Genomic DNA, 13,808 nt, shown 5'->3' on the forward strand with positions numbered 1-13,808 from the left:
TTTTTAAAATGGTCATACAGTAATCACTGACCTTTGCCATTTCTCCAGCAGCTCCAAGCAAAAATTTCAGTTGAGGCTCCTGATGCCATAAGTCCAACAACCGCTGATTAAAGACCTGGAAGTTTCTGCAACAGTTGAAATATAGCTTGATTAAAACATCGCTTCATTCATTGATTCATTTTCCACCGCTTATCCTGTTCAGGGTGACGAGTGAGCTGGAGCCTATCCCAGCTGACTTTGGGCAAGAATTGGGGTAGACCATGGACTGGTGACCAATAAATCACAGCATGGCACAAATGAACTCAGTGTTGACATTCACACCTTTGGGTACTTTATATTCGCCAATTAGCCTGCTGTGAAGCCCATTATTAGGGAAACATGCTCAGTCCAAATTCAAACCCAAAACCAGCATCCTATAACCTTTTGATTTTAGATTAATTTTCTGTGAAAATCTTTGGGTGTGAGTAAACAGCATTTTCTATGTTTCTTAGTTTTAAAAGATAAACTTCAACATAACATGTCAGGAGTTCATATTGGTAAGAGTTTTGTTTTTCTTTACCAGGAAGTAGCCTATTGAATGAAAAATTCCTGTACCCACTGTGCTACTAGCAGGGCCGTACCTAGGATTTGCCAAATACCGAAGTCAAAAAACGGTGTTCCAAAGGAGCTTTGAAAGGCTCCATATAAATATTATTACCTGCATGAAGGTAATAAAATGTATTTAGGCCTAACCTTTAATAATATTTATTTAGGCCTAACCTTTAGGCCTAAATTACTAAAGGTTAGTGTGTACTAAAACATGTGCAAAGTTGATACCACACGCAAAGCTGTGTTAAATATTATGCTGAAGCTAAGCGTATTAAACAATTTCAACATAATTAAAACATAAGTTTAAAAACTTTACTTTAATTCCGACATGGATTTGAACACACAACCTTTCCCCACGCACAGCACGTGTTCTGCTGCATCTGACTGACATGACAACGGTTTTATACCGACAGTGTTTCACATCAATTTCATTCAGGTGAACTCAACATTAGTGACGTCAGTATGATTAAATGTTAACGTTATGTTGACAGCACATTTCGCATCGGATGATGTTTAAAGTAAAAGTGGATTTCATTGTGTAACAGTGTTGTCTGGAGTTGTAGCGGGATCATCTGTGCATGACCAAAGATTGTATATTGAGAGAGGATGATCTACCGCATGGTGATGTACAGCGCACATGATATCCCACACAAGATATATTGTCAGTCATATCATCTTCCTCTTGTCACTTAAAAAATATACAGAATACATGACCTCGGTGTCCCCAATGGCAGTTACGGCCATGGTATGAGTACTTTAGTCCTGCACTCTGGTTTGGAACATTTCTCTGGTGCGGTTCAGTTAGCGGTTACACTCGTATTTTTGTCAGCGGCCCAAATAGCAAGCATATGCATTGAAGTCAATGTACATTGTCTAACAAACTCACACTTCCAAAAATACATGATGTCGTACTGGTCACAATCGATCATAGGACTTTTGGATTTTTTACCACTTGACGGAAATGTAACATCAATAAAAACGTCAAATAATTTTTAGGGACTTAAGAAGATCAAAAGCTTAGCCTGAAACACAGGTGTCAAACTCAAAGCACAAACGCAGCTCAGTCATCCAAATTGTAATGTAAAAAAAAAAATGTGGCACCCTTTTTCTATTTACAGTAATACACTGTACAAACAACAACAGCTTTTTAGGGTAAAATAAAAACAACTGGCAGCTAGGGATGATGTTTGATAAGAAATTATCGAGTTCGAGCCCATTATCGAATCCTCTTATCGAACCGACTCCTTATCGATTCTCTTATCGAATCCAGATCGGTTGTTGTATATGGAAAAAAACACAATATTTGGTTTAACAAAAGCTCACTTTTATTTTATAAGAAAAAAATAAAATAAACAAATAAATATTGACTGTTGTTACCCAAAGTATATTAAGTGGGGGTTTTCAGAAAAACAAAGATATACAGTAACACAAAAACAACCTGTCTCTGTGATCACTATAGGTGTATAAATAATAATATAGTGTTGAATAAAATCAGTCCCTTGGGCACAAAACTGAAAATAATACAGCTCTCCAAAGAGTGCACTTCTGTTGCTATTGGAACATACTAACTACACACAATATGACACTAAGAACGCCACAGTCATCAATCAACTATTGTTCTTCCAAAAAATTAGCATGTCTGCTTTTTCAGGATCAAGTCTGACCCTCTCTTCGCTAATCGTGTTGCCAACGGTGGAAAAAACACGTTCACTTGTCGTGGAACTAGCTTGGACACACAGACATCCTCCTCCAGTCTGTATCTAAACCTTCTGGTGCACTTCTGCTGCTATTGGAACATCCTTCTGGGGTCCATCAGTGTGGCCTCCTCCAGGAATCCTTGTCCTGGAGGGAAAATGAGGGACAGACACAGCATAGAATTAGGGGGGAAATTAGCTGAATGTGAAGACTAGGGTGTCTGTTATTAAGTCTTTAGCATTAGTATGTGGGATTAAATGATGGAATGGACTAAGAAATGAAGTTAAACGTTGTACTGATATGTTCAAATTAATAGTGCTTACAAAGTACAAAGAAGAATTATGAGAAATACTTTCAACCTTATTGAAAATAAAATATTCTTCATCTCAGTATATTAATAATGACTAAATTAATTAATTACATATTACAAAACTGTTGTATATACTAATTCACAGATGTTATTTTATTATAAAAAGGTCAATAAATGATGTATATATTTATAAACGCTCTGAAGTGGGAAAGGGGTAGGATTAAATAAGCTTTACTTCTTCCTACTCCTTTTCGGACATGATGTAAAGCAGGAGTGCCCATTACGTCGATCGCGAGCTACCGGTCGATCGCGGAGGGTGTGTCAGTCGATCGCCAGCCAGGCATTAGAAAAATTGTCCTAAAATTGAGCGATCATAAATCTTCACTATGACGTCACTTTCGTCACTTGATTGACATTCACGGCACCCGAGGGTCTTCTGAGATGACGCTGCTGCTGCCAGCTCATTATTAAGAAAAAATTATCGACAGGAAGGCGAGAAACACTTTTTATTTCAACAGACTCTGGCGCCGTACCGGTCATCAAAACTCCAAAGACCGACTGCACAGTTGCACAATAAAAGCTCTGCTTTATCCTGCCTGCGCTAACAAAATAAGAGTCTCAGAAAGCTGGCGAGCACAAGCTAGCAAGCTACGGAGTTTGCCGCCAATGTATTTCTTGTAAAGTGTATAAAAACGAGTATGGAAGCTGGACAAATAAGATGCCAAAAACCAACCACTTTCATGTGGTATTGGACAGAAAGGAGGACTTTTTTCCTCCTCCATTTGAAAATGCGGACGTTATCAGCACCACCGTCTGATTCCTATCAATGCAAGTCATCAGAATCAGGTAATACACCAACTTATATTCTTGTCTTCATGAAAGAAAGGAATCTATATGTGTTAAACATGCTTGCATTATCTTTAAACACCTTTAACTTGTTAAGAATATCAAGTATATGTATTAAACATTCTTGTATTATCACTAAACACCTTTAATTTATTAACAATATTAAATATATGTGTTAAACATGCTTGCATTATCATTAAACACCTTTAACTTGTTAACAAAAACATATATTTCATAAATAAGTAAATACAAATTTTATATATGAATGAGGTTAGATCCACATGACTTGATCAATTGAAATGTAGCTTGCCTGCAGAAAAAGTGTGGGCACCCCTGATGTAAAGTGAAATGATATGAAACTGTGATGTGTTATGCTGTAAGTGTGTTCATGTACGAAATAAACTAAAGAAAGAGAGAAAGCACTAGTTTATTAGACAGACCTGCAAACTCTGTAGTGGTGTAGGCTACAAGATAACGTTAATGTTATCAGACACATACAAAAAGGTTAATATTAACGTTGCCGTTAGCCACTGACTATGCTTAGGTAACGTTAGTCGAGCTAACATTACTGCAGTCCTGGTTGACATAAGAGGTAACCTTATTTTAGCCTAAAGGCTACAAGTGAGCAAATATGGAAATTAACCGGCAACAGTTAACGTTAGTTACTCACCGGCACTGCAGGTTGAAGCAGAGGAAGAGGGGCTTGCTTCGTCATCTCTGTCGCTGCTTCTCCACGTGTCAAAGACACGCCACGGTTCTCGAACGTTCAGATTATGTACGGCCTGAACATGTTTCAACATGCTTGTTGTACTTCCCCCCTTACATGAGAGCGAAGCCTGGCAATAATTGCATATTGCCGTTTCCTTGTCGTATTTTTTTGTAAATTGAAGCCATGCCTTGGAGCGTTTTTTCCGGTCCATTGTTGTTGCTGCTTCTGTATCTGCCGCCGAATGACTGAGCTACGTCATTTCCTGTGATGTGTCACAGGGCATTTCCTGTGGGATGGGTTTCGTTCCCAGGGATTCGAATAAAGAACCAACTCTTTTTCTTTACTATAGTGGCCTCGATAACGGGAACCGGTTCTCAAAAAGGGATTCCACTCCATGGAATCGGTTCTTTTCTTATCAAACAACCGAACATCATCCCTACTGGCAGCTAAATCGCCAGAATTTGACCATAAAAACATTGGTACCGTTTTTCCATTTTCAGTAATATTTTTTAAAAACACTGTCAATTTTATGGTAAGATTCTGGCGATTTAGCTGCCAGATTTTGTTTTTACAGTGTACGTAAAGAAAAATCCAGAGCATAGGCAATTGTGTAATATTATCATGAGGCAAATCCTCTTACATTTCTACTACTATATTACTCTCTGTTACAAAAGATGCCACTACTGAGAAAATGAAAACAAGTTTGACACCAGTGGGATGAATGGTGGATTAATTTAGTGCTGTTTTTTTTTAATGATACGGCATTTCAACTTTCAAATGCTGAAGCATACAATAACCACTGGATTACAGTTATGAATGAATATGCTTTCATTGAATCAAATTATTATGACCAAGCTTTTTTGCATTTTCCCCATGTGAAGCATAGCTTTAATTTCAGAAGTGATTCGACAGATTGTTAAAGAGAAAGATGATACCCATCGTGCATTTACAAGCATGTACAGTACAATTTATTTTTGTGCTAAATGACAAACTTAACATTAAAGTAAACAGTTGTTAGATTACTTTCCCACCTCTCATGCTATTTTATATTAACCTGGCTGAGTCGACCTTACACCCACTGTTTTAATGGAAAAGTCACAAACTGTTACACCACATCAGACGGATCCAACCCTGAGCTGCAATTGGCTCTTATATCGTCCCAATGATGAAGGAGCATTTATAAGGGAAGGTTATACGTTTGTCTGTAATTTTTTATCCACCCTATTATATATCATTGACATTTTTTAAGCTGTTTCTTGGTTCTCAGGCGCGTCTTTTCTGTAGTGACATGTGGGGAAGAGTTAAAAATAATAACAACTGACCATTGATCCAAGGTCCAGCCTTGCACACAACAACACTGTTAAGTGAACATGACTGTAAGGTACCCAGAGTCAGAGCACCTGTTTATCTGTCACGGTACTTTATGCTGAAAAAACTTCCTGATATCAATGTTTACAGACTTCCTATTCATGTGGCTCAGCAATGCACATACAGGATGTGCAGTATGCACTGCAGGCTGCTGAGGCGCTTCTTCTTCATGGGACACTAATAGCCAGGCTGCAGGCTAATTTACGCAGCTGCTCCGTCTCTGTTGGACTCTGTTTCTACCTGTTCCTTCTGAGAATGGTTTTACGTCACTCAAAAGTATAATTTGGAAAACTGGCTGCAAAGACACGTTTCTGACAAGCAACACAACCTCTTTGTTGAAAAGATTTAGCAGGTAAGTGTACCTCCTGTATTCACACCTCACTCCTACCCACTTCTCTAAAGTGGGCTGGCTCAGGGTGGAGGACAGAGTAAAACAACTTGCACTGAGCCTAGTCTATAAAATCCGCTACACCTCCCTGATACCGAAGTACATGTCAAACTACTTCCTTAACGTAAATGACCGCCATAACCACAACACGAGGGGGAGCTCCACTAACCACGTTAAACCCAGATTCCGAACTAACAAAGGTCTTAACTCATTCTCTTTCTATGCCACATCAATATGGAATGCACTCCCAACAGGTGTAAAAGAAAGGGGATCTCTATCCTCCTTCAAAACAGCACTAAAAGAACACCTCCAGGCAACTACAACCCTAAACTAACACCCTCCCTTCCACATAATACCTCTTCGGATTGTAAATAATCAAATGTAAATAATCAAATGTAAACACTTTTTCTTATACTTTCTGATCTCTCTCTCTGTGTCCACTGCCTGCTGTACATATCCTACCAAGTCAGTCCTACACTGTTTCAATGTCCAAATACTCTTTAGTATTTACATGCTGCCGCTAGGCGACATCATACGCAAATACGGTGTTAGCTTTCACTGTTATGCTGATGACACCCAATTCTACATGCCCCTAAAGCTGACCAACACGCCGGATTGTAGTCAGCTGGAGGCGTGTCTTAATGAAATTAAACAATGGATGTCCGCTAACTTCTTGCAACTCAACGCCAAGAAAACGGAAATGCTGATTATCGGTCCTGCTAAACACCGACATTTATTTAATAATACCACCTTAACATTTGACAACCAAACAATTACACAAGGCGAATCAGTAAAGAATCTGGGTATTATCTTCGACCCAACTCTCTCCTTTGAATCACACATTAAGAGTGTTACTAAAATGGCCTTCTTTCATCTCCGTAATATCGCTAAAATTCGTTCTATTTTATCCACTAGCGACGCTGAGATCATTATTCATGCGTTCGTTACGTCTGGTCTCGACTACTGTAACGTATTATTTTCAGGTCTCCCTATGTCTAGCATTAAAAAATTACAGTTGGTACAAAATGCGGCTGCTAGACTTTTGACAAGAACAAGAAAGTTTGATCATATTACGCCTATACTGGCTCACCTGCACTGGCTTCCTGTGCACTTAAGATGTGACTTTAAGGTTTTACTACTTACGTATAAAATACTACACGGTCTAGCTCCGTCCTATCTTGTCGATTGCATTGTACCATATGTCCCGGCAAGAAATCTGCGTTCAAAGACTCCGGCTTATTAGTGATTCCCAGAGCCCAAAAAAAGTCTGCGGGCTATAGAGCGTTTTCTATTCGGGCTCCAGTACTATGGAATGCCCTCCCGGTAACAATTAGAGATGCTACCTCAGTAGAAGCATTTAAGTCCCATCTTAAAACTCATTTGTATACTCTAGCCTTTAAATAGCCCCCCTGTTGGACCAGTTGATCTGCCGTTTCTTTTCTTTTCTCCTCTGCTCCCCTTTTCCTTGAGGGGGGGGGGGGCACAGGTCCGGTGGCCATGGATGAAGTGCTGGCTGTCCAGAGTCGGGACCCGGGGTGGACCGCTCGCCTGTGCATCGGCTGGGAACATCTCTGCGCTGCTGACCCGTCTCCGCTCGGGATGGTGTCCTGCTGGCCCCACTATGGACTGGACTCTTACTATTATGTTGGATCCACTATGGACTGGACTCTCAGAATATTATGTCAGACCCACTCGACATCCATTGCTTTCGGTCTCCCCTAGAGGAGGGGGGGGGGGGGTTACCCACATATGCGGTCCTCTCCAAGGTTTCTCATAGTCATTCACATCGACGTCCCACTGGGGTGAGTTTTTCCTTGCCCGTATGTGGGCTTTGTACCGAGGATGTCGTTGTGGCTTGTGCAGCCCTTTGAGACACTTGTGATTTAGGGCTATATAAATAAAGATTGATTGATTGATTGATTGATTCCTCTGATGATGCAATTGTTGATGACTGAAGTGTTGATACCAACCAAACCTACACCCCCCCCCCTTCCATATCCCACACCCCGGATTGTAAATAATGTAAATAATGTTAATAATTCAATGTATATACTCTGATGATTATCTTGTGTGATGACTGTATTATGATGATAGTATATATTTGATAGTATATATCTGTATCATGAATCAATTTAAGTGGACCCCGACTTAAACAAGTTGAAAAACTTATTCGGGTGTTACCATTTGGTGGTCAATTGTACGGAATGTGTACTTCACTGTGCAATCTACTAATAAAAGTTTCAATCAATCAATCAAAAACCTCTTATCTTTTCATTTTAACTCAATGGTTTCGCTCACATTTGGTGACATATGAGTATGACACTTGTCTCGTGCAGCACTCGAGCAGACTGACATGCAGCTCTCATTTGGTCTCCAAAAATGACAAGTGTGAACTTGCTACTGTTCACACTTGTTATTGCTACTGTAAAAGGCGTGCCATGCACAAATAACTATGGGCTCTATCTTCCTGTTTGCATTTAAAGGCCTAAATTACTAAAGGTTAGCGTGTACTAAAACTTGTGCAAAGAAGATACCACACGCAAAGCTGTGGATTGTGTCTCTTAAGTGAGCAGAGTAAGGCATGCAATTAATTTTGCGTGTCTGTCTTATTTAATATACAAAAATATCCTGATTATTAAAATGCTCACATTATGAAACAATATGCAAATATAATTATTTAGCACATGCAATGTGATTTAGCAACCTTCAATGCCGTTTTGCAAGCACTAGTTTGCATTTTATTTAGAAAGACGTGCAAACTGACAGTTCCAAACACAACTGCAGGATCAGCGCTCGCTCCGTCCTACGTGTAGGGATGATGTTCGAAACCGGTTCTCCCGGTTGTTCGATAAGAACCGTTCGATAAGAAAATAACTGATTCCATGGACTCGAATCCCTTTTTGAGAACTGGTTCCCGTTATCGAGGCCACTATAGTAAAGAAAAATAATTGGTTCTTTATTCGGATCCCTGGGAACGAATCCCGTCCCACAGGAAATGCCCTGTGACACGTCCCAGGAAATGACGTAGCTCAGTCATTAGGCGGCAGATACAAAAACAATGGACCGGAAAAAACGCCTCAAGGCATGGCTTCATTTTACAAAAAAATATGACGATGAAACGGCTATCTGCAATTATTGCCAGGCTTCGCTCTCATGTAAGGGGGGGAAGTACAACAAGCATGTTAAAACAGGCCGTACATAACCTGAAGGTTAGAAAAAGGTGTCGTGGAGAAGCAGCGACAGAGATGAGGAAGCACGCCCCTCTTCTTCTGCTTCAACCTGCAGTGCCAGTTCCAGTGATAGTGCTGGTGAGTAACTAACGTTAACTGTTGCCGGTTCATTTCCATAACTGCTCACTCGTAGCCTTTAGGCTAAAATAACGTTACCTCTTATGTCAACCAGGACTGCAGAATTGTTAGCTAGACTAACGTTACCTAAGCATAGTCAGTGGCTAACGGTAACGTTAACGTTAGCCTTTTTGTATGTGTCTGATAACGTTAACGGTATCTTGTAGCCTACACCACTCCAGAGTTTGCAGGTCTGTCTAATAAACTAGTGCTTTCTTTCTTTCTTTAGTTTATTTCGTACATGAACACACTTACAGTGTAACACATCACAGTTTCATATCATTTCACTTTACATCATGTCCGAAAAGGAGTAGGAAGAAGTAAAGCTTATTTAATCCTACCCCTTTCCCACTTCAGAGCATTTACAAATATATACATCATTTACTGACCTTTTTATAATAAAATAACATCTGTGAATTAGTATATACAACAGTTTTGTAATATGTAATTAATTAATTCAGTCATTATTATTATACTGAGATGAAGAATATCTTACTTTCAATAAGGTTAAAAGTATTTCTCATAATTCTTCTTTGTACTTTGTAAGCACTATTAATTTGAACAACCTCTTAAAGTGGATCATATCAGTACAATGTTTAACTTCATTACTTAATCCATTCCATCATTTAATCCCACATACTAATGCTAAATACTTAATAACAGACACCCTAGTCTTCACATTCAGCTAATTTCCCCCCTAATTCTATGCTGTGTCTGTCCCTCATTTTCCCTCCAGGACAAGGATGTGCAGTCATTCCTGGAAGAGGCCTCACTGATGGACCCCAGAAGGATTTCCAACTACGAGCTTTTTAACTGCAGCAACTTTAAGATACGCTATTGGAGCCGGAATTACCGCGGCTGCTGGTACCAGCAGAAGTGCACTTTTTGGAGAGCTGTATTATTTTTAGTTTTGTGCCCAAGGGACTGATTTTATTTAACACTACATTATTATTTATACACCTATAGTGTTCACAGAGACAGGTTGTTTTTGTGTTACTGTATATATTTGTTTTTCTGAAAAATCCCACTTAATATACTTTTGGTAACAACAGTCAATATTTATTTATTTTATTTTATTATTTTTTTCTTATAAAATAAAAGTAAGCTTTTGTTCAACCAAATATTGTATGTTTTTTTCCATATACAACAACCTATCCGGATTCGATAAGAGAATCGATAACAGAATCGATAAGGAATCGGTTCGATAAGAGGATTCAATAATGGGCTCAAACTCGATAATTTCTTATCAAACATCATCCCTACCTAATGTGTGTGTCAACATTTTGGAGGGTAGAAATAAAAAGTATCAGACACATTGTCAATCACAATGTCAATCCAGCAACATACTTTTATAGCTGCGAGAGGACTTGAGGGACTGATTAAAACTCAATTAAATTGATGCGTTTTGGTGTCCTTTAGTATCTTTTAATGACGTTTGTTTTTTTTCAGATATAATATATATCATTAAAATATTTCTTATATGAAAAAAACTTCTTGAGGTATGCATGTTTGCGTTTTGAGCTGCTGTAAAAATGCCCATAAAAAGGGGTAGCAAATGTAGCAAAGCGCCCTAGGTAGGAACGTGATAACATCGGGCTAATTAATTATGCATAGTGGTTCTCAAAGGGTACTTTGGCCACTTAGCCATTCTCAAAGAAAAATGCCCAATGCTTGCGTTGTTTTCGGCTGTACGGACCATTCAAATTGCTAAAAGGATAAACATTACTTCAGAGTTCCTCGAGAGCTAATCAAGAAGGGCGGAAGAGTGCAAGATTTTACGAAAGACGACGATGGTGCGCACTCAGGGATTAGAGTCGAAGAACGCACAAGTTTGCAGTGATCACTTTGTTAAAGGTTTGTTTGATATATTTTTAATGCAGAGTATTTCTCATTTAAGTACTATCTTGATATTATTTGTATTTCTTACAACACATTTTTTATTACAACTGTTTTGTAAAGCACCAACTCGGCGAGTCTAAATAAAAGAATGCTTAAAAGAGTTAAGCTTTTCCCAAAGGCAGCAATCATAAATGAAGTTTTCAGCACATACACAATGATGACATCTAAATTGTATTTTGATAGATGGCGAAAAACACGCATACTCGTACACGGCGCGGGCAACAAAAAGGCAACAAACATGAAATGCAACATTACCCGAGCAAAAACGACGCATGATTTATCCGGGAGAGTCTTGATATCAATGTCTTTGACCCAGCCACACACAATGAGGTTGTAGACCTCCATGTTTTTCCAAGTTTTCATTTGTTTTGTCGTCTAGAATGATGTCTGGAGCACAAGATAGTTTAAAATGTCTGGGAAATCCACTGGCGAATAATCCTTGGTATCACTCGACAAATCTTTTTTTAGTATAAGTATAGGGATCTATTCCATTGCATGGTTTGATTTTTTTGCTCCTATCCATTTTTTGCAGGAATATCTAGCCCCCTTGTGGACTCAGAGTCTGTGCGCTGCCTGCTGCACAACAGCCACCTTGGCTTGGTTGACCACCACTGGGAAGAAGTCACGTGAAACAAATACAAGCAATTGCACACGCAGTTAGTAAATCGCACGCAACACACCCACTAATAGTACACACTTGTTTTATAGATTGCATACGCTGATTACCGCATGGTATTTCAATCTTAATACCTACTCAGTGGCCTAGTGGTTAGAGTGTCCGCCCTGAGATGGGTAGGTTGTGAGTTCAAACCCCGGCCGAGTCGTACCAAAGACTATAAAAATGGGACCTATTACCTCCCTGCTCGGCACTCAGCATCAAGGGTTGGAATTGGGGGTTAAATCACCAAAAATGATTACCGGGCGCGGCACCGCTGCTGCCCACTGCTCCCCTCACCTCCCAGGGGGTGAACAAGGGGATGGGTCAAATGCAGAGGACAAATTTCACCACACCTAGTGTTTGTGTGACAATCATTGGAACTTTAACTTTAACTTTAATAAATTAGGCCCCAAGCAAAAATACTTAAAAGGGTAAAAATATGTTTTTTTTCTACAACTAAAACACTTCTTTGTGGTCTACATAGCATGTGGTTCTTTGGCATAGACAATGTTTTGCTGACCAACTTAAAGCCGCTTTCTGACAGTTCAGGATGCGCCGCTTTGTGGGCGGTCTTATTCACGTGCCATGACTTAAACTGCATCTTCTCCACGTCAGCTATGTCGTAGTTTTTTGCGTTTCCAATGGTAAGAGTTCCTCAGCTGTTCGATCGCATCCAGTGGAAATCTGGGGTTAAGTTGAGGCGTATAATGCTGCACAGCCAGAATCCATGCAGTTTGACAGCTTGCTTCACTTAAGCACATGGGAGAATTGGGCCCTAATTGCATAAGTCACTTTAAAAAGACTGGACCCAAATTAAAACAAGTTAAAAGGTATACCTATCTAAAGGAAGCTCAGTCGATCCAGTGCAGCCACTTCCTTTAAGCTGTTCCCACCAGCGTTTCAAAACGGAATTGATCCAAGTTAAACCAACGACGACATATCTGTGTTCACAAAAGACCAACACTTGCATTCATTCTGCGATTATGCTGCTGATTACAAGACTAGGACTTACTCTTCATATGGACTGATGAGGACATTCTGGACCAAGGGGAACAAGTCCACACAACAGCCGATAGTAATGCTGGAAGAGTCGTCCTCCATACTGCAAAGAAACGTTGACTAAAATAATATTTCTCTAACTTGTACTGGTTAGTCATGTGTTTACCTTTTGGTTATTAGGGGGAGAATGTCGACAAAGACACCAGTATCTTGGATTCTGTGCAGCAGAGACGAAAAGAGTATCAACTGTATGTTAGGCTCAAAATGAAAGGGGACCAATGATGATTTAATCTACATTTAAAACACTGATTATGGTCTAGATAATATGTATTGGATATTGCTCCAGTCACTTTTATAACCTGTGTTTTAAGTCAGTCTGCAAGATGTCCGTTTCTGGAGGCGTTCCCAGAATGCAAATGAAACCATGTCCTACACTATCATAATTTATGTTTTGAAAATGTAAACTGTTTAAATATATGTCTTGAAGTCGTCACCGCAATTTTTTTCAGACATGGTCGAAAATAAACTTCAGAAAAATTGATGTAGAATCACCCGGTGACAACAAGCACTCTCTCTGATCGATTCAGCGAGTGCATAAAGACAGCTGTTTCAGCAGCAATTGTTTCACTGCATGTCACACGTCAGTGTTATTATGCCAGAATGCAAAACCCTGCAAAAAGAGGCATCCAAAACTGCGTGCAAGTTATGGTTTGATGCTTTGGCATTGTTTAATACGAGTATCTAACATTGTAACATTTATTTGTCAAAAACAATGAATTTCATCATAGGTACCCTTTGAAGAAACATAAAATACCTGAAGAAGTATGTTAGCATTTCTCCAAAATGTCTCTGCCACAGTGTTAAGGCCACTTGGAGCCTCAGGTTTCTTCCTAGGAGCACTTCACTTACTGTGCTGTGATCCCTTGTAAGCTGTAAAACAAAAAAGTTAACAAGAAATTCTATATAATTGACAACCTGATCTATTAACTGGTATTTCTGAC

General features: G+C 39.3%; 1 protein-coding gene across 5 annotated transcripts in view; it reads right to left on the minus strand.

The window, feature by feature from the left end:
• The window catches only part of LOC133611796 (KATNB1-like protein 1), a 157,876-nt gene that overhangs the window by 173 nt on the left and 143,895 nt on the right, over positions 1-13,808 (minus strand). For 4 of the 5 annotated variants that reach the window (XM_061968927.2, XM_061968929.2, XM_061968931.2 and 1 more), the window contains 5 exons: positions 13,622-13,737; positions 12,974-13,024; positions 12,821-12,910; positions 12,645-12,749; positions 32-125 (listed from right to left, as the gene is read on the minus strand). In XM_061968927.2, coding sequence (XP_061824911.1) covers positions 32-125; positions 12,645-12,749; positions 12,821-12,910; positions 12,974-13,024; positions 13,622-13,737 — 456 coding nt within the window. Of the gene's footprint in view, positions 1-31; positions 126-1,977; positions 2,431-12,644; positions 12,750-12,820; positions 12,911-12,973; positions 13,025-13,621; positions 13,738-13,808 lie in introns of those variants that run through there. The other variant, XM_061968928.2, reaches the window with a different exon arrangement.

This window comes from Nerophis lumbriciformis, linkage group LG08 (assembly GCF_033978685.3).
Source record: "Nerophis lumbriciformis linkage group LG08, RoL_Nlum_v2.1, whole genome shotgun sequence".
NCBI classification, from domain to species: Eukaryota; Metazoa; Chordata; class Actinopteri; order Syngnathiformes; family Syngnathidae; genus Nerophis; species Nerophis lumbriciformis.